The sequence below is a fragment of the Equus asinus genome, chromosome 26 (genome assembly GCF_041296235.1).
Source record: "Equus asinus isolate D_3611 breed Donkey chromosome 26, EquAss-T2T_v2, whole genome shotgun sequence".
Classification (NCBI taxonomy): Eukaryota; Metazoa; Chordata; class Mammalia; order Perissodactyla; family Equidae; genus Equus; species Equus asinus.
In genome coordinates this window covers 20,735,267-20,755,548 of record NC_091815.1, presented here as the reverse complement: position 1 = coordinate 20,755,548, position 20,282 = coordinate 20,735,267, and the positions used below count along the sequence as shown (strand labels likewise).

Here is a 20,282-nt window from a genome sequence, read left to right as displayed (position 1 = left end):
GCACACATCTGGTGCCAGCCCTTGTGTCCTCTGAACTTCAGGGGCATGGAGAGCTCTGCCAGCGGCTGTCGGGAAGTGTCTTTATTGTGCATCTTATCGGTGAGCAGGAAGCTCTCCCTCTGCTTCCCACTGGGGTCGGAACACAGCACACCCATAGCATTCCAGAACAGTCCCTACAATCTGCCTCTTCCACATTCCAGCTCCTTGTATCTGGCCTAGAGGTGAGTCTTAAGCTCGTGCTGATAAAACCAGTTTGCAGTTTGCAGGGATGGTCTAACACCTCCCATGACGGCGGGATCTGTGGATTGTTCTTGGCTGAAACTAAAACAGGGTCCCCTTTTTATAACCTGTATTCATTTCACAGACATGATCCTCAGTGCTGTTGCCTGTAAAGAAAGCGCAGTGATGCCAACCCTCAAGATTATTTACAAGGCGAAGAGCCCGTCCACAGGGAAAATCTCTGCCAGACTGAAGCGCTCCGCCAGCTCTGCTCTTGTGCTTATTTGCCGGACAACCTCACAGGCTGGTGCAACACTCTCCCTCTTTTCAGCCACAGGACGAAAGAGTCACGCTCCCATATGTGACACCACCTCCAGGGAGAGCAGAGTTTTGAGCAATGCCTGTTGCACTAGTTAGGACTTCACCTCTTCTCCCCCGTTGAAGGATGCCTGTGAGCTGGACTCACGGTATGGCAGGGACAGCCTTGGTTCTGCACAATTTTTTTCCTAAGTTACCATTTTTAAATTCCACTCTCTAGCTGTTGAGATAGGAGGTTCCTCCCCAGAGGGTAGGACACTGTCCCTCAAAGGCTGCTGCCCTGCCCGGCAAGGGCTCACAGGAGCCCTCTGATTTCAAGGAAAATCTGTGCTGGCTTTTTGGGGGTGTCTGGAGACCAGTCTTGGGAGACACTGATAGAGAATGCCAGAAAGTTGGTTGTGTTTTGAGCTCATTGCTGGTGAGTCTGTGTACCTGGCTCACAGGAAACGGGTCAGATAGGGCTCTGTCTGGGGGCAATTATCCTGATAGTCACCCTTTGGGGTACATTTTCTATATTATATCAGTGGGAGAAATGGCAGTGTCCAAGGGCATGTGCTGGCCCCTACGTCGGGGGTTATGAGACCCTCCTCACCCATCTCCTGTGCATCTGCCGGGGGGCCTGCCCTGCTCGCAGTCCCGCATCTGCCCGTGACCCACCCATTTTTCTTAGAGAAACACTCGTGCTTTCCATGCCTGAGGTTTGAGGGAAGTTGAGGCATGTCACCCCTCCCCAGCTCCGGGGTGGGCACTCAGAGGCCTGAGTGGGTTCAACGATGTGTCCCCAAGATCCCAGCACACGTCACGGTGGCCCTGTGAGTTTTCAGGCCACCGACTCTCTGTCCCCTATTATCTGTTCCAGCTTGGTCAGAATCAAGGTGGTGAACGTTCTTCCATTATTATTTCTTTAATTTGAAAAAATGCATAATAATGCACAAATATATCCAACAATACAGAAGTGAAATGTGAAATGCCCCTCCTCCGACACTTACTTCTCTCTTCCCAGAGGTCACCTCTGTTCTGTTTATACCATCTAGGTACCTATAGAAATACATAGTTTTAAAAATGCATAAATGGAACCATACTATGTATGTCATTCTGAAACTTCATTTTTCACCATCCAATGTGCCTTGTGTGGATCTTTCCCTGTAAGTATGTACAGACTACTGTATTCTTTCTGATGGCTACAGGGTATGTTTTAGGACCGTCCTAAAATTTATGCAACCATTTAGGGTCCATTTTCACAGTTTGCAGTTCTTTTGCTCTAGCAGGCAGAGCATCAATGAGTACCCACCTATCTATATTTTCTATCATCTATCTGTCTCTCTCCATATCTATCAATACACCCGAGTATTGTGGTTAGGTGGATTCCAATTAGATATGTAATTGATATAATTGCTGGGTCAAAGAGATGTACTTTAAAGTTTTTCATAGATATTCCCACATTACCTTCTGGAAAATGTTCGGTAATTGACATTTCCCCCAACTGTGTACGAGTATCCATCTCTGTGCACCTTCTCCAATACTGGATATTTTGAATCTTTACCATTTTCGTTAATAGGATGAGTAAGAATGATGATATCTTGTTGCTTTAAATTCCATTTTGAGGATTCTTTGTAATCAAGCAACCCAAGTCCGTTTCAGATCGACGTGGGAAAGGGTGCAGTGTTCAGTAGATGCTGTTGGGATAGCTGACTATCCATTTGGAAGAGTTACACTGAGATAACGAACGTAAAACCCAGGTATGTGAAGGATCAAACATGCTTTTAAAAACCATAGAATTTGCATGGGTCTCATATAAGACCATTTTTAAGCCTGGTAAATGAGAAGGCTTTTTTCTAGTATGACATAAATGTGGAAGCCATCAAAGAAATGACAAATTTGAGCACATAAATATATAAAACTATAGAAAAAATTATCATTAACAAAGTGAAAGACCATTATCTTTCTACATATTTAACCGATAGAGGGTTTATGTGCTAATATTCAAAGAACTCCTGAAATCAAATAAGAAAAAGGCAAGTATAGGAAGAAACATAAATGACTATGTACAATGTGCAAATATTTTCTCCTTCACTTTTTATCTGAGAAATTAAAATTAAATACTGAATGTGATGTTTAATTTTATGTGTCAACTTGGCTGGTCACAGTGCCCATATATTTGGACAAACATTAATCTAGATGTTTCTGTGAGGCTGTTTTTGGCTGAGATTTACATTTAAATCAGTAGGCTTTGAGTAAAGCAGAGTTTGCTCTATAATATTGGTGGGCCTCATCTAATCAGTTGAAGACCTGAGTAGAATAAAAGGCCGACCTCCAGCAGACTGCCTTCAGACTTCCTCTGCAACAAGGGCTCTTCCTGCTTTGCCAGGCTACTTCAGATTTGAACTGCAACTCTCTCCCAAGTCTTCGGCCTGCCAGCCTCCTCCGTCAGATTTTGGGCTCAGCAAACCACCACAATCACACGAGCCAATTCCTTAAATAAATATCTCCCTATGTATATACACATCCTATTGGTTCTATTTCTCTGGAGGACCCTGACTAATGCACTGAGCTACTAAATTTTACATGTCAACTTTGAAACAATTTTTTTAGTATTTTTCCTCATTGGCAGGGTTATGGGTCTCTTGCAGACTGTTGGGGAAGGGAGGGTTGAATCAGCCAGGGAAGGCAGTTTGTCAGTATTTATAAAAGTTTCAAATGTGTCTATTGTTGAATACAGCAGAATCACTTTCAGGAAATGTACAGATGTGCAAGAATTCATGTAAAAGGATGTTACTTGTAGCGTTATTTATAATAGTAGAAAATCAGAGGTACTTTCTGTTATTCATTCATTTATTTTTCACATACCAAATGCGTACTCTGTGTTAGGTACTGTTTTAGGTACCTGGGTATCTAGTAATGAATAAAAGACATGGTGACAGCTGTCAAGGGCTCCTGGCTCTGGAGGGAACAATCACACACTAAACAAATGAACAGACAAATATGTAAATCAAGCTGCCGTAGCCCAGTGGGAGATGATACCAAGGGGGGAGGCTGTCATCAAGAGCACGTCTCTGCAGAGTGGCCTTGGAGAGAAAGCCCAAAAGAAGGGGGTGAGCCAGCCAGGCACAGGGTGGAGGAAACAGTAACGTGTGCCCAGATCGAGAGCTGGGCCTGCGTGAGGCCGGGACCGCAGAGCGATGTCCGTGAAGGCGGGATGGCCCCAGAGGAGCCTGGAGGGGGAGGCGGGGCGGGATGGCACAGGGCCTGGGAGGCCGTGAGGAGGGGATCCGACTGGGAAGCCACTGGAAGGTTTTATTCAGGGCAATGACATGATCCAGTTTACGTCCTTCCAAGGTCCCTCTGGTTGTGGTGCGAACAGATGGGATGAGGACGAGAATGAAGACCAGGTCAGAAGCCTTCGCAGTGGTCCAGGCGAGACATAAGGGCTGCGCGGAGTTGGAGAAAAGCAGATGCATGCAAGTCCCATTCTAGAGATAGCAGCACAGGGCTCGACGGTGCGCTGCATGTGGGTGGTGAAGGTGAAGGCACCACGAGTGGCTTCCTGACCACTCTCCACCTGTCAGGACGGCTAAAGTGAAAACGCTAACACCACCACACGCTGCTGAGGATGTGGAGCAACCGAATCCCTCGCTTACTGCTGGAGGGAGGGCAGATGGTGCAGCCGCCCTGACAGAGGGACAGAAGGGATCTCGAAAAGGCAGACACACAATTACCATGTGACGCAGCCATCCCTTGTCCGCGTATTCAACCTAGAGAAATGAAAGCTTACACCCACATAATACCCTGCACACGAGTGTTTAGAGCAGCCCTGTCCATAGTTGCCCTGAACTGAAGCAACCCAAACGTCCTTCAGTGCTTTACGACTAAGCAAATTGCGGTGCAGTCACACAGAGGAGCAAAGTCCTCAGCAATCAAAGGGAGCAGACGCTGATGCTCCAGCTGACAGGGATCAATCTCGAAGACATCATGCTGAGCGAAAGGAGCCAGCCTCAAAAGGCTGAAGACTGGAGGATTCCATTTCCATGACATCCTTGAAAAATAAAAGTATAATGGTAAAGAAGAAACGGTGGCTGTCGGCAGTTAGTGGGGAGGGACGATGTGACTAGAACTGCCCTTTATCTTGATTGTGGTGGTGGTTACAGGAATCTATGTGTGGTAAAATTCACAGAACCATAAACTTGTCCCTGAAAAAGTTCCTTTTCTTTGTATGATCATTCTAAAAATAAAAAAAAAAAAATTACATCTTAAAAGAAAAAAAAAAAGAAACGACGCCTGGGTTGAGATGCCCCTGTACACAGTTGGATGTATGAGAGACTGGGGCTGGAGATGGACGCGTGGGAGTCATTAGTGGCTGAAGCCATGGGAATGGACTCCAACGCCTGGGGGAGGTTGTCGAGAAGGAGCACAAGGCTCTGGGGAGCCTTCCAGAGCAAGGCTTGCCAGAACGTGGGGGCGGGAGGGGGAGCCGGGCTGAGCTGGAGGGATCCGGGGCTCCTGGGCTCCTCGGAGCTCCTCTTGGCCACCTAGCCATGTCCTCCGCAGCCTGCCTGTGGGCGAGGGCGCCAGCTCTCAGAGAAGGCTGCTGAGCTGGGCAGGGACCGCGGATAAGAACAAGGAACTGTTGGAAGGATTTTAGAACATCGGCCAGTCTCTGCCACTGGCTGCCCTCAGATAGAGGCAAAGTTACCTCTGAGCTGCACTCATGGCAAAATGACACCTCCTCCGGCTTCCTTCCACACCGTCCCCAATGTCCGAGCCCACAGACCCGAGGCTTGGAGTCCATCCACACCTCAGGCCTGGTTTGTTTTCACCACACACAACACTTTAACACTTGGAATTCGTCACCAGCTTAAAAGAATACAAGATTTCAGAAACAGCAATAACAGCTGGATTTTCTACTTGAGCAGCTGGGAGGTGTGGTGGGTTCGAGCCCACAGCCCTGCTTGGGAACGAGACAGGAACTGAATTTAGACGAGCCATGCCCTCTCCCCTTGGCCACAGTCCCTGCTACTCTCGAATGTCTCCAGCACCAGGATAAGAGCTGGTTGCCATTTGTCACCTATTTGTGCCACGGGTTCTGCCCTTTTGTGTAACCTGGGTTGTCCCACAGCAGTCACAGCTTCTGCAGAGTGACACAGCAAAGGCAGGGACCTGCTTGGCTTGTTCAAACTTGGGAAGATTATCGACGATGTTAGGTACACACCTACAATATGGGCACAGTGTGAGGTGACACAAATTTTTAATCAACTTTTTTTATTGAGCCTTAATTTACACACAATAAAATGCACCCGTTTTAAGCATATAGTTCCATAAGTTTGGACAAATCCAGACATCTGTGTGGCCCCTACCCCACTCGAGTTATAGGACATTTCCATCACCCTAAAATGTCCCTCAGCATCTTCCCAGTCAATCCCTTCCCTTTCTCATCTCAGCCCCTGGCATCCACTCATCTGCTTCCTGTCAGTGAAGGGTTCTGGTGCCAATTCCAACCTGGGTGGGTCCCCATACCCACCCAGAGAAAGCAATTCTCTGACACCTGCTGGGTGTCCTACAATTCAACTCAGTTTGACCCCATCTCCCTGGGAGAGCGTCAGATTCCCCAGGTCACATGTTCGGTCCTACAAGACTGCCCCTCTGCCAATGCCAGGCAGGAGTCCAGGTTGTCACCCGTGCTTCTGACCAACCCGCTACAGATGGGAGGTTCCCACAACCCCGTCCTTGCATTTGGTTAATTGGTTCGCAGAACTCACAGAAACCTTTTACTTACTGGATTACTGGTTTATTATAAACGGATCTAACTCAGGAACAGCCTGATGGAAGAGATGCATCGGGCAAGGCAGGAAAGGGCACGGAGCTTCCACGCGCCCTACGCGGGTGCCACCCTCCCCAGATCTCCACATGTTCACCTACCCAGAAGCTCTCCAAACCAAGTCCTTTGGGGTTTTATGGAGGTTTCATTACGTGTGCACGACTGATAAAATCACCTGCGGTTGGCAACTGACCCCCTTGGCGAGGTCAGGGGCTGGGATAGGAAGTTTCAACCCTCTAATCTCCCGCTGCCTCTGCGGGCAACCGGCTCCATCAGCATAACAAAAGCCACCTTCGTTGCTCCCATCACAGGAATTTCCAGGGGTTTTAGGAGCTTCGTGCCAGGAACAGGGTGGAAGACCAAATAGCTATTTCTTATTATAAATCACGGTATCACGGTCAGAGGCTATCCTGTTACCCAGCTCAGCAGTTTATGACTTTTTATTGCCAGCAGTGTTCTGTTGCACGGCTACACCGCGGATCTTAAATCCACTCCCTTTTGATGGACACCTGGGCGGGTTGCAGTTCGGGGCTCCCACAGCGAAAGCTGCCGTGAATATTTGCGCACGGTCTCCGGTGTGCAGGGATGCTCTACCCTCCTGAGCGACACCGTGAGGACCTCGCCGGGTCAGAAGGCCGGGAGGGATGCCCCCGCAGGCCTCCGCACGGGTCTCCTCTCGCAGGGCCCCGCCGGGCGCTCCCCGGGGCTGGCGTGGGGCCGCAGGAGCGCTGCCGCCGCCCCGTCCGCGCCCGAGCTCGCTGGCCGTTTGCTCAGTTCACCCCGCGGTGAACTGGCCTGTTTACATCTTTTCCGGCTGACCTTTGATTCACAGCAAATAATTCGATTGTTCTCCAAAGGATGAGCAAACGAGGAGTTATTTGAAAGAAGGCTTTTAGGGTGTTACAAAGACGAGACACGCTCCAAGCAGAGCAGAGAGAACCACGAGAAAACGATTGTTAGAAAGCGGGGCGGGGACGAGGGAATCGGCGAGCACGGGTCCCTGACTGTGTGCGTTCATTGTACGCGGTAAATGAGCATCCAGGGGCGCACGTCCTCATCCGCGGGTGGGCAGTACGCGTGGCACAGGGGCTCCAGGGGCAGGAAGACTGGGTGGCTCTTGTGATGCTCGCCCGACTCATTTCACCCTTTCTTGTTTCCACGGCAGTCAAGACCCCACAATAAGTGTGGGAATTTTTATCAATAAAAGGAGGGGAGCCTGCAGTCAAGGCTGTCAGTCAGTGATACTTGACCTTAGAAAGGGTCCCATCTGGAAGGTTTGCTTTTCATCTCGTAATGCTGTGTCGATGCAGCTCCAGCCAGTCAAAAGCACCTTTCTGGATGAGGCGAGTTCTGAAGTCTTGGTACCAGAGATACGGGTTGGAACCATAAGAAATCTTCCCTGAGTCCAGCCATAATAGGTAAACAAACACTAAGATTTCAGAGCTCTACAAAGCAAACAGAGTTTAAAAATCCCAGGATCTAATTTAAAACAAGAGAAGATGTCATTCGGTAGGTTCTAGGATCCTTAGATATAGGATGCTTAGATGTAGCCTTATCCATTCGAGTTAAGATGCATTTGGTTGCAAGTTAGAGAATGTCTGGCCAATAGAGAGTCAACCTAGGAAAGTTTATTAACAATGACTTTGGAGGTGGTGCTCCCAGCTCAATGAGATCATGAAGGGCCCAGGCCCTTTCATCCTTCTTCTCTGCCACTCTTAACTTGTTAACTTTCTTCTTCAAGTTTGTGGCCTTATGGCCCTAAACTGGCTGCTGCAGCTCCAAGTATCACATCCTCACATAAAAGCTTGCAAACCGGGAAGCGAGAAGGCAGCTCCTCACACACCTGTCTCTTTTCAGTAGGGAGGAAACTCTTTCCCAGAGACCCCCAGCAGATTTCTTACCTTTCGTTACCTAGAAGTGGGTGACGTGTCCATCCTGAGACCCGTCACCAATAAAGGGGAATAAGATTGTCATGATTAGTGCCAATTATGATTTGACCCCTGGGGATGGGGGATCTGCAACAGGGGATGACTGATTTGGTTATCCACTGTATCCTTCTAGTATAAATCCGGTAAAATCACCCCCTTCCAAAAGTATTTCTGTACCACAGTTGCTTCTGCAACATTTTCTTTCTCTTAGCTCCGCCTCTCCATGGGGGTGAACTCTGTGCATCTTCCCGCTTCCGCCAGCGTGTACCAGATTTTACTCCCTCTATCCCATTCTTTTTCTTGAATGTGATCCCAGCATCCTTTTCCCAAAACACAGGCCACTACCTTGATGCCTTGACCTCCCTCCATACGGATGGGTTTTCCAGAACTGGCCTCAGAGGGAAGTCAACAGGCTTCTCCAGGCTTTGCAAAGTGCGAGGGGCCACCACTCCCTGTATCACTTGGGGCTTTTTTTTTTTTTTTTAACTCAGAAGAGTCATGGCAGAAAGAGGGAGGTAAAAAGTTGAGGGGTCTCTCACACTGCTTCTTTCTGTTTGTTCACCCCCCGCAGACTGTGGCTCCACCTGGGACTTTCTTCTCCCGGCATCTGTGGCCTGACTTTTCTTCCACGTGTCTTTCTCCTTTTGTTGCTGCTCTGCTTCCTCCTTTAGCATGATGCTTGCAACTCATTTTGCAGACTGCCAGGCTTCTTGCTCACCCCATGTGCTCTCACCTCCCCTCCTCCTTCCCGGACCCTGGCCTGGTCTGGTTTTACCCCCTTCCCGGGATCAAGCTGAAGCAGACTAACGACTCGCACTTGGCATCACAGCTTCCCAGCCCCATCAGGCGCACACGCAGACGGGGAGGCCGCTCACTAAACTACCCACAGGCTCTGCTCGTAGGTGATGTCGTCAAGTCGGCTGCCTCCCCGTGCCCAGTGTCCTCCTAGCTTCTGCCTGCCCCTGTGCCCTCCTCTGACCGATGCCAGCTTAGGAATAGTCCGAGGTTGTCTCTGCATGAGCCCGCAGTGGTTTCCCCCTTGCTGCCTTCAGCCAGGCTGTGCGGAGCTGTCTTTGGCAGTTTCTTCATGACTCCGTGGGTAGCTTCCTTGGGTTTCTGGCCACACTTGGTGAACTAAAACTTCTAGCCTCCTCCCAGTTCTCCTATAAGCTGAGACCTGACCTGTGGCCCAGAGAGCCTGTGTCAGGGATGGGCCAAGTCTCCCCTCCTCCCATCCTTCTGGGTTGCGCTGCATTAGTTTTTGGTGAAGGGGGACCCTTCCTTCTAGGAAGAAAAAGTTCCTCCTACTTTCTGGCCATCAATAAGTTCCTTTTTGGGAGCTGGCCCAGTGGCCCAGTGGGTAAGTTTGCACATTCTGCTTCAGTGGCCCCAGGTTCTCCGGTTCAGATCTCAGTGTGAACCCACGCACCACTTGTCAAGCATGCTGTGGCAGGCGTCCCACATGAAGGGTGGAGGAAGATGGGCATGGATGTTAGCTCAGGGCCAGTCTTCCTCAGCAAAAAAAAAAAAAAAAAGGTGAATTGGCAGCAGATGTTAGCTCAGGGCTAATCTTCCTCAATAAAAAGTTCTTTTCAGAAACCTTTAAAAACTTGTTTTGTTAAGGAGTAAAATTATATTGCTGAGAAAAGTTGTTCTCTAAAATCACAGACCATCAGAAACTTGGCTGTTTGAAATCCCATCAGTAAGATGGACATCCCACTGCGGCTTGGAGGGTCTGGGCAGGAGCCTGTGACACAGAGAGGCAGCCTCGCTTTTCAGCCCCCAGAACTTCAGATAAGTTTTCAGACACGAATTTCCACCTTTAGCTTTATTTTGCATTTTCCAGAGAAATAGGCCCCTGAGTCTGCTCTCATCCTGGACCTGATCTTGACTTCTTTACACGCAGCCCTGCTTTGCTTTGAGCCCATCAAACACAGCTTAATTGAAACTTTGCCTCATGTCACCCTTACCCAGAACCCTGTGATAAACCGTCTCTTCTTCTGTGAGATGCCCACACTTCCCCTGGAGTGTGGTTTCCTTTGCTTCTTCAAGAGAACAAACCCAGGGGCCGGCCTGGCGGCATGGTGGTTAAGTTTGTGTGCTCCGCTTCAGCGGCCTGGGGTTCACAGGTTTGGATCCTGGGTGTGGACCTACGCAAGCCATGCGGTGGCTGCATCCCACATAGAGGAACTAGAATGACTTACAACCAGGATATACAACTATGTGCTGGGGCTTGGGGAGAAAAAAAAAAAGGAAGATTGGCAACAGATGTTAGCTTAGGGCCAGTCATCCTCACCAAAAAGCATAAAACAACAAAGAGAATAAACCTAGCTTTGTTGGGCTGCTGTTGTGGGACACAGGCTGTTCCACTCCATGGCTCACACATGCTCAGCGTGGGTAACACTGCCCCCAAGAGAGGTGAGAATTAGTTCCAGGGGAGCAAGAAAATCTTAGAATGGCCTGTAGCCTTCCAAAGGGCCACGCACGTAAGCAGGCAGAAGTATGTCTGTCGAATTAAAATTTCACGGGCAGGGAGGGGAAGGCGCTGAGGAGGAAAGAATATCCAAAAAGACTCCTTTAAAAAAAGTGTGAGAAGCAGCACTTTAGCTAACATTGAGTAGCTTTTGGTGTCCACTGGGAGGCAGGTGCCCGGTTGTTGGCTCTCTTTTGCAGCTAGAATTGAGTTCTTCTGACCTCCATCTTGGGAGATCCAGCCCGGCTTGACCTCTTCCGGAACCCCCAGAACGTCCCCCATCGCCTGTGATCCTGTCACCCACGGGAGATGCACACCTGCTGTACTGTGCTGTGCAGGGAGGGCGCCTCACGCTCCATCACTCCCACAGACACTCCCGCGCCACCTCTGCAGCCCCCTTTCCCCTGCTTAGGTGGGCGCAGGGTGCCGGTCCCAGGACTCACTGTCCGTTCTCTCAGCTTCTGAGAGATGGGGGAACGCTGTTCCCCTCCCCTCATTGCCCCGACCATGGCCCCACCCCCATGACGCCATCCTCCCCACCGCCAGCCTTTTGCTTATACAGACTGGGGTGGGGCGGCGCTGGGGGATGTTTGGGGGCAGCAGAGCCAGTGGGGCTGCCTCTGACTCCTCCTTATAAACCCCCGGGAAGACGCCAGACTCCCGTCTCTCGCAGCGCTCTTTGAGTGTGGGGTTCCCAACTCCTCTCAGCCTTGGGTCCCTGTCACCACTTCTGGAGTCCCAGGACCGCATGTCACCTTGTTCCCTTTCTGAACCATGTAGACCCATGTTCATATCACCTTCTTAGCAGCCACCAGGCCTGAGCACCTTGGGACAGACAGATGAGCCGTGGGACAGAGAGACAGCTCAAGCTTCATCTCTGCGCAGAGATGACGTCTCTCTCCCTCCACTTGAGACCAAGCCCCACTCACAGCCAGTCCTCGTTCTCCAGGGCCCTCAACCCCAGAAAGAAAGCAGATGCTAAAGACTTCAGGATTGAAAGCCCTGAACTCCTGAGCCCAGCCATCTGCACACAGTAGGTGTGCAATAAATGTTTTTGAACTAGAGCTGACTGAGTGCTGACAGGTGCCAGCATTGCCCTGGTTGCCCTGCTGGGAGAGGAGGCCCTGACCACCTGTTTCTCATGTACCACCGGTCAGTGGAAAAGGCAAACCTACTAAATGATCACATCTGGATAAAAATAGCTCTTAAGAGCATACATCTGTCTTTGAAGGCAACTGTGCTGACTAATTATCTTAATTTTTTTCGAGGGTTTCTTGACTGGGAAGAGGATGTTTCAGCATAGATAATCGATCTGCTTTGCATCTAGTTCTCTGTCTCATGGTGGTCTGTCTGCGCTTGTCCCGGCCAGGCGGCCTCAGCTGACGCCGGATGTGTGACCGGCCCTGTCCTGGCGCAGGAGGCACAGCTGGGGGCAGAAGAGCCGAGTGGGTGAGGTGCGTGGGTTTCGGAGTCGGCTCATTCCAGCTTCCAGTCCTGCTTCAGTCACTTCCTGGCGGTAGGATCTCAGAGACTTCACCTCCCTTGGCCCATTCTCCCTCATCTGTAAAAGGGGAATAATAATACTACTGGCCACATGGTTGTTGAGAGGATTGGAGCAGACAAAGTGGCAGGCCGACTCCTTGCTACAGGGTAGCTATTATTCTCATTCCTCAGCCCAGGCCCTCCCCCAGCATCGGGGCATCTTACTGTTTCGCCCTCTTCCTTCAGAGGCGAGGCGTTTCACTCTTCACCCGTCAATTCCACGTGACCCACGTACACCACGAGAAAACACAGAATGAGAAAAGACCGTTCTCTTTTGCTTGCTACCAGATTTATTTAGGTAATTTTTCTTCTGTCATTTTCCATAAATGTCCCTGAAAATCTGACTTGATTGGACAATAGAAACTTTCTGGAAAAGCCCATGTGAGAGCAGGCTGCTCCCTCAGGCATGAAGTCCTGTCCCGGACTCCCAGCCTGCCGGGTCAGCAGCTCCGAAGGGTCCATTCCACCTCTCTCCTGTCCCAAGTCACTGGGCAGCTCCCTCGGGCCCTGGACGCCGCCCTCGACTCCTCCTCTGCCCTCAGAGAACCACAGCAGCTGGCCCGTTGCCATGGGGAGCTCATTTTCTCCGGAGCACTCTCACCCTGACTGCATCCCGGGGCCGAATCCATAGCGTGTGGGGATGGGAAAGGAGGGCAGCGTGGTGAGCTCGAGTGCCGGGCTTTGGCGAGCACGTCCTCAGCAAGGCTGGGTGCCTGCTCGGCCCGGGTGCACGGTCCCCTGCCTGCCACTCCAAGGGCCTGCCTGACGAGCCAGGAGCTTCCCTGGGGATGACGCCCGCTCCACGGCCCTCCGGCGAGCTCTACCTGTCCTCTCTGTGGGATGGCTCCTGCAGCTGCCCCTCGCCTTCCTTCCTCTCCTGCAGTTTCACACTGCTCTCCTGCCTCCCGGGGCCCCAGGCCCCAGTCAGCCTCCGCAGCAGCTCGTGAAAGTCGGCTTGGAACCCAGACGATGAGAAGTAGTAGACCAAGGGGTCGACGCAGGAATTCAGGGTGCTGAGGAGCAGCACGTAGCTTCTCCATGTCGGGCTCTTGCCCTGGACGTAGCCCACGACATGGGACATGTTGTAAGGCGCAAAGCAGACGAGGAAGTTGAGCAGCGTGGCTGCCACGAGCCCCGCCACCCTCCTCCGCCGGTGGTGGCTGGCTCCCCTGCCGAGCAGCCACACCAGGTGGCCGTAGCAGTAGCTGGTGATGAGCAGGGGCACCCCGAAAAGGACCACGGCCATCTCCAGCCGGACGGGCAGGAGAATGGCCAGCTGGTCCTCCCGGAATTCCAGGTAGCAGGTCCCATTTTTACCCTGGCCCATGGAGGAGTTCCCCGAGAACTCGATGATGTAGACCACACTGCAGTGAGCACCGGCCAGCAGCCAGCAGGCTCCACTGACCAGGCCAGCCTGTCCCAGCCTTGGCCGGGTCTTGTACCACAGTGGGTAGGCCACACTCAGGAAGCGCTCGATGCTCACAGCTGCCAGGAAGAGAGAGGTGAGATAGATGGTGGTGAAGAAGAGGGATCCGGAGAAGGGGCAGAGGATGAAAGGCAGGGGCCAGTGCATGTCGCTGGCCGCCTCCGCCATGCGGAAAGGCAGGAAGAGCAGCAAAAGCAGGTCCGAGAGGGTCAGGTTGAGCAAGAGCACGTCCACGGCCACGGGGCGGCGCCGCAGCTTGCCCACGAAGATCACCAGGGCCACCAGGTTGAGCGGGAGCCCCACGAGGAAGGAGAAGAGGTACACGGAGAAGAAGAGCCAGTGGTTCCCGGGGGAGAAGGACTGATCCGGGCTTGTGTCCATGGTCATGGCCACTGCTGAGAGAGAGAGAGAAAGACAGACAGACACAGAGAGGGCAGTCTGGATGAGATCTTCCTGCTCCCACCAGCAGCATTTCAACTGCCAGCAGGGAACACTGTCACCACCCTCACTCCCTCACGGCCCTGAGGCTTTCCCCAGTGGGGTCAGCCTGCCTGTCTTCCTGGTCATGCCCTGTCTCCTGTCCCTTCCCCCAGTACAGCCAGGACGCCCCTCCACACAGCTCCTCAGGGCACCAAACTCACCTCTTATTTGAGAACCCAAGTGCTCTGCTGCTCAGTACCTTGCCGGCTCCTCCAGAACACGTACGGTTAGCTATTTATCTGGCAGAACTGATAAAGACCTGACAGTGCCCATGACGTCACTCACTGCTGAGCAACGGCAGAAAAGATGCCTTCAGCTCCGTTACCAGAGCCACGCCAGTATGCGAAAGAGGAGCAAATTCCACAACTGTGCGCCTTGCTCCTCGCTCCTCGGGGGCCTCAGATGAGATGCCCTGACCAAGGCCGAGCGGACTTCGTCTTCCCCTCCTTGATCCTCCACTTGAATTTTGTCTGCTCCTCTAGAATGGCACTCATCCAGTTTGCCTTGTAAGGGCAGGAAGTGCGATGCAGTGATGGAGAGCACAGGCTTCGGAGCCGGGGGCCTGGGTTCAATGCTGGCCCCGTCGCTTTCCAACTCTAAATTGAGGCGAGTAACTTAAACTCTCTGAACTTCTGCTTTCTCATCTGTAAACCAGCGATAATCACAGTACCAATCTCACAGAATTGTTGTGTAAATTAAAGCATTAATACGTGTCAGATGCTTAGAATGGAGCCTGGTGTGTTGTGGGGAGCACTGAACAGGTGTTAGCTGCCATCATCCCTGTCACTGGTGTGCACTCATCTCTGGGGTGATGGTAACAATAATAATAATATTTATATTAACAGTGACGATGGTGGCCATGATGATGGTAGCCACCTTTTAGCAGGTACGTAATCCATAGCTGATACTCTGCTTCTCAGGGCATCACCATTGTGTCTTGCGATCCCTGTGTCCCACAGTGGGGATGTGACTTGCTCCAGGTAACACAACTTAAGTACCGCCACAAGGGTTCAAACCCAAGTTCTGTCCAGCATCAGCGATTATTTATTTATTCATTCAAATATTCATTCAAAATTTACAGAGCACAAGGAGATACCATTTCACACCCACTGGAAAAAAAATCAGATAACACCAAGTGTTGGTGAGGATGTGGAGAAACGGAAATCCTCATGCATTGCCGGTGAGAATATGAAATGATGGAATCACTTTGGAAAGCAGTTCGGCAGTTTCTTTAAAAGGTAAACATAAATTTACCATGTGACCCAATTCCACTATAGGTATTTATTTAGGAGAAATGAGATCATGTGTCCACACAAAGACTTGCTCATAAACATTTATAAAGGATTAGTCTTAACAAAACACCATTGGTGGTCCGTGAGCTAGCGAATGGATAGGCCACGTGTCATATCCCCAGGATGGAATGCTACTTGGCAGTAAAAAGGAATGAAATATGCATGCGCACTCTAACATGGATGAACCTCAAAAACGTTATGCTAAGTGCAACAAGCCAGACATGAAAGACCACGGATTGTATGTTTCCATCTATATAAAATGTCCAGAATAGGCAAACTTATAGAGACAGAAAGTAGATCACTGGTTGCCTGGGGGGTGGAAACGGGATTGTGTCAAGGAGCATGTGCGGGGGGGCGGGTCTTACCGGGGTGATGAAAATGTTCTCGCTTGGATTATGGTGGTAGTTGCACATCTCAGTAAATTTACAAAAAATCATTGAATTGTACACTTAAAATGGGTGAATTTTATGATATGTAAGTTTTCTCTCAAATAAATTGTTAAAAGTCCACCAGTGAACAAAACAGAGTTTTTGGTGTCATGGTGCTTACTTTTGCGGGGGGGCTCGTGGCGATTGAGTGGGGGGAGGCCGATGATGACATCGGAATCCAGAGGCAGAGGACCGCTGGGGGAAGCACTGTGGGAAGGGGATGGTGGCACACGGGCTGCTGGGGGCACTAGGGAGGGTTTAGGGCTCAAGGGACAAGGGTCACCGGAGGATGTTGGGGGCGGATCACACAGGGCCCATGGGCCCCAGGGAGGAACTGAAATCTCCCCTGAGTGGAAGAGGCGCAGTAACTGGAAGAAGTGACCTGGCGGGGCAGGTGCTCAGAGCGGGCGGGAGAGAGCAGCCCTAGCGTTGGGGGAGGGGCAGTGGGGCCAGCTGGGCTGGAGCTGGGGCTTTTACGAAATTCTCTGGTGTCCCGAGAACAAACTCGTTTCTGGCTCCTGCAGAGCCTCAGCAAGTTACCTGACTTCTCTGGCCTGTTTCCACACTGAGAAAACGGGTAATAAAATAAAACTTTTTTTGGAGAGCTGTGAGGAGTGTTCATCCATTCAGCAAACACTTACTGAGGGCCCACTGTGTGCTAGGCTCTCTGGTAGGGGCTGGGGATGTATTAGGAAATAAATCAAAATTCCTGTCCTTAGAGAACTTTAAGCATGAAAAGAGGCAATGTGTATAAACAAGTTCATACACGCTAGGCACACAGCAACCACTGTTTGTGCCCCTCTGCATGCCTGGCATCATCATCATTAGAGGAACAAGTCTGTTCCCACCCCTCACCTAAGCAGAGCAGATGCCCAGGTGTCTCTCACGTGAGGGTGGCCCCTCACAGCCACCCTCCACTGCCCACTCTCTCGCAGGTTCAGGGTGCCACCATTCAGCTTCACAAAAGGGACCACAAAGGCAGGGGTTAAGCCCAATACCACAAGCTTTCCAAGTGTCCCCTGACCCTTGGGGGTCCTGCCTTGAAGGATCGCATCCCTCATCCACCCCTTCTTTGCTGGAGGTCTTCAGGCAAATTTCTTAACGCCGCAAAACAAAGATGATATTAATCCCTGGGCCCAAGACTGTAGCTCCCTCACGCAGCTCCTTGGTACAAATCAGGAAAAGGCACCCTCCTCCAGATGGGTACCACCCTGTGCCAAGGTGCACTGCTCAAGGATTGAGTGATGTCTTTATTTAAATTGGAATAAGATGCTTCTCCCCCTGGATGGAAACAGCCCTGTGCCAGGCACATGGCATGGTCAGCAAAGCACGAGCTACAATTTAGTCAACGTTTGCCCCTCTGCCTGGCACCCTTGTACAGTGAACAACCTGCCTATCTGTACAGCAGCCATACAGCTAAATCAAAGGATTGCATGAGGGTGAAGGGAAGCAACATTCATAATGCACTTGGCGTGGTGACTGTCACGTATTAGAGACTTGGTATTTGTGGCTTTCTGTGTTGCTATTTTCCCTCCTTCTAATGCCGCCCCCTTGTGAGTGCCAAGCGGTATAACAGCCTCGTTATCTTGCCTCCTGCTTCCTCTCTCACACAGAAATTAAAATGTTCTTCCCCAGGACATGATTTTGGAGGAGCATCTCCCAAAGTGCATCATCAGGGCTGGAACGGAACTGTCCCACTTCTTCCCCAGTGGAAGAGGCCTCACCCGCAGGACGCTGGCCGACAGGCGAGGAAGGATGGGCGGACGGAGAGGAGAGACAGACAGAGGAGGGCAGTCAGACTGATGTGTGAGAGGCAGGCTCACCTTCCTCCTGCCTCCATTCTTCCAACCGGAAGGCAGTCTTCTGCCAGCCTCGGTCCTTCCCACACGGGGCTCCAGGGCCGCCCCCAGGCAGGGCTGCCGGTAGTCCCCTGCAAGGGGCGTGGGGAAGCACCGGGATCTCCCGCTTCATGCTCCTCCCCCAGCAGTGGCTGCTACTTCTGGGACACGGCGCCTTTTGTTCTCGCCACACGTGATGTCCCCCTGCCAGGACGCCCTCCCAAGTAGCCGGTCACCAGCGGGTTGAGCACCACGCTCCAAGCACCTGTGATGAGCCCCAGCTTCCGCCAGCGGCCTCCCATGTCGGGGTGCAGGAAGCCAGCCACGTTGGAGGCGTTGTAGGGTCCTAGGCAGAGCAGCAGCGTGAGCAGGGCCCCGCCGGCCACCCAGGCCGCCCTCAGCTTCCGCCGGTGGCTCAGGCCTGAGCGGGCCAGGGCGCGGAGGCAGCCGATGTAGCAGAAGGCTGTGATGGTCAGGGGCACAAAGAAGAGCAGGAGGGAGAGGCTGAGGCGCGCAGGGCCCGCTGAGGCTGGATCCCAGGCCTCCAGGCAGATGGGGGAGCCGTTGACCGGCGTGTTGATGCCCAGCGGGCTGGTGGTATTGTCCGTCCTGCCTCCGGGAGCCTCCAGCCCAAGGACCAGCCCCAGGTGACAGAGGACGAGGGCCCATATGGCCACACACACGCCCCAGGAGTAGCGCGGCCTGCGCACGGCCTGGTAGCCCAGGGGGAAGGCGGCTCCCAGGTAGCGGCCGGCGCTCAGGGCGGCCAGGAAGCCCCCGCCCGCGTAGAGGGGCGCGAAGTGGGCCAGCGCGACGGCGGGACAGAGCGCGGCGGGCAGCGGCCAGGCGCCCCCCGCCAGGGCCTCGGCCGCCTTCAGGGGCAGAGAGGCGGCCAGCAGGAGGTCCGAGCAGCCCAGGTGGAGCGCGTAGACCAGGCTGGGGGTGAGTCGGAGGCGGGCGTGCGCGGCGGCGGCCCCGACGGCCAGGGCGTTGAGCGGGAAGCCGAGCACAAAGGCTCCCACGTAGAGGGCGAAGGACAGCTGCGGGGGCGGGTCCATGGGGCCCCGCTGCGTCCGCAGGTCTCGGGATCCCCGGAGGGGGCGCTCCCGGACTCGCGCACTCGGCTCAGCACTGCTGGGGAGGGGGCGGTGGGGGGGCGGTCCAAGCCGTCCAGTGGGACAGTTGAGGAGACAAGGCCGGGGAGGCAGGTGGCAGCCAGTTAGCGGTCCGGCCAGGACTGCAAGCTAGGAGGGTCGGCCCCCAGCCCTCTGCTTTCTTTCCACGTCATCACCTCTTCAAACGAAGGCGTGATGGCAGAGCCCCAGGAGAAGACAGAACAGGAGCGCGGGTCCCCTGGGACGGACGGCCTCTTGATTTCTGAGACCCTGGGGAGGGAAGGGGTGGAGAGAGTCAGGACAGAGCTGGGCCCCCAGCTCGAGTTTTTCTTAGGAATGGAAGTTGATCCCTGGATTTGCTCCCCTCCCCCCAATTCCTTGGAAAGAGAAGGAGCTGCTCCCTCACAGTGGCCGGTGGTGGAGGTGTGGCAGAGGGCAGAAGAAGGGGGTCCCCAGGGGAAAGCCCAAGGGTAGGCCAGGTCCCATCAGTGTCACTGGGAATGACTTTGGCCAACTTCAGGGGCACCCTCAGCAGGGGGCCTGGGGGTCTGGGAGGTAATCCCTGGCGCAAAGAGGAGCCGCAGAAGGAGGGACTCACCTCTCGGCGCGGCCAGGTGTCTCAGGCTCGGCTGTCCCCCTCACTGGGCCGAGGGAGGGCCCCAGGTTGGGCAGTGAACTGGAAGGGAGCGAAGGGCGGGGTGGCAGGGCCATTAGGCCGAGGCACTGGCAGCCTGGGTGAGCAGCTAATGGGGCATCTCGGCCCAGCAGAGGCCAGACTGAAGCGGGGGGGGGGGGGGTCCTGGGAGGTGATGCGAACACAAGGAGGGGAGAGGACCGAAGCGTGGGCTTTCCTGGGCAGAGCGAGGAGCCTGTCGCAGCACCTGCAAGGAGCAGGGTTGGTGGGGTGCCACCAGAACACAGCTTTGTTCCCCCTGCCCGCCCCCACAGCCTGTTCCAGCCCACTCTGGGGGCTAAGTCTTCTCAGCTCCCCAGGGAGCTCATGGGCAGGCCCCAGGCCTCGCTGGCTCCCTCCTAGACAACAAAAAGGACCCAGTCACCTTCGTCACCCACACCATCCATCTGGTACTTGATGTGTGGGGAGATAAAAGCATCCTTCCCAGCTACAGCTTCTGCCTTCCCCTGCCTCACCCCGGCTGTGGGCACGGTCTGTGAGGTGGCTCCGCCATCTCCCGCTCCTCCCCCCGCTGGCTCCATGGTGTGGTTTCTGAACGTGTAGTGTTGGCAGGAGCAGGGAGGAGGGAAGACACAGGACAAGGGCAGTCTCATTTGGCGCCAACGGAGTAACCAGGCTGTGGTCTCCACTCGGCCTCCTCAGGGCTGCGTGGATGTCAAAGGGCCCTTGGCCTCAGGGAGTTCAGCCGTCCACCCCCTGTTGGGGTCACCTTGCTCT

At 53.1% G+C, this 20,282-nt stretch overlaps 2 protein-coding genes across 3 annotated transcripts; both read right to left on the bottom strand.

Moving 5' to 3' along the window:
• Window positions 1-12,568: 12,568 nt before the first annotated feature.
• Window positions 12,569-14,462, bottom strand: LOC106829233 (free fatty acid receptor 3). Its single transcript, XM_014838236.3, has 2 exons — window positions 14,360-14,462; window positions 12,569-14,113 (listed from the first exon to the last, which is right to left on the bottom strand). The coding sequence occupies exon 2, from the start codon at window positions 14,103-14,105 to the stop codon at window positions 13,113-13,115; it is 993 nt and encodes a 330-aa protein (XP_014693722.1). The 5' UTR covers window positions 14,106-14,113; window positions 14,360-14,462; the 3' UTR covers window positions 12,569-13,112.
• A 1,012-nt stretch (window positions 14,463-15,474) lies between these two features.
• On the bottom strand, window positions 15,475-20,068 carry FFAR1 (free fatty acid receptor 1). Of its 2 annotated transcripts, XM_070498968.1 has the most exons (3): window positions 19,930-20,068; window positions 19,470-19,547; window positions 15,475-19,141 (listed from the first exon to the last, which is right to left on the bottom strand). In XM_070498968.1, the coding sequence occupies exon 3, from the start codon at window positions 18,812-18,814 to the stop codon at window positions 17,912-17,914; it is 903 nt and encodes a 300-aa protein (XP_070355069.1). In that variant the 5' UTR covers window positions 18,815-19,141; window positions 19,470-19,547; window positions 19,930-20,068; the 3' UTR covers window positions 15,475-17,911. The 2 variants fall into 2 exon arrangements, with proteins under 2 accessions (XP_070355069.1, XP_014693723.1); XM_014838237.3 differs by lacking the exon at window positions 19,930-20,068 and having other exon boundaries at window positions 19,470-19,607.
• Between the last annotated feature and the right edge of the window lie 214 nt (window positions 20,069-20,282).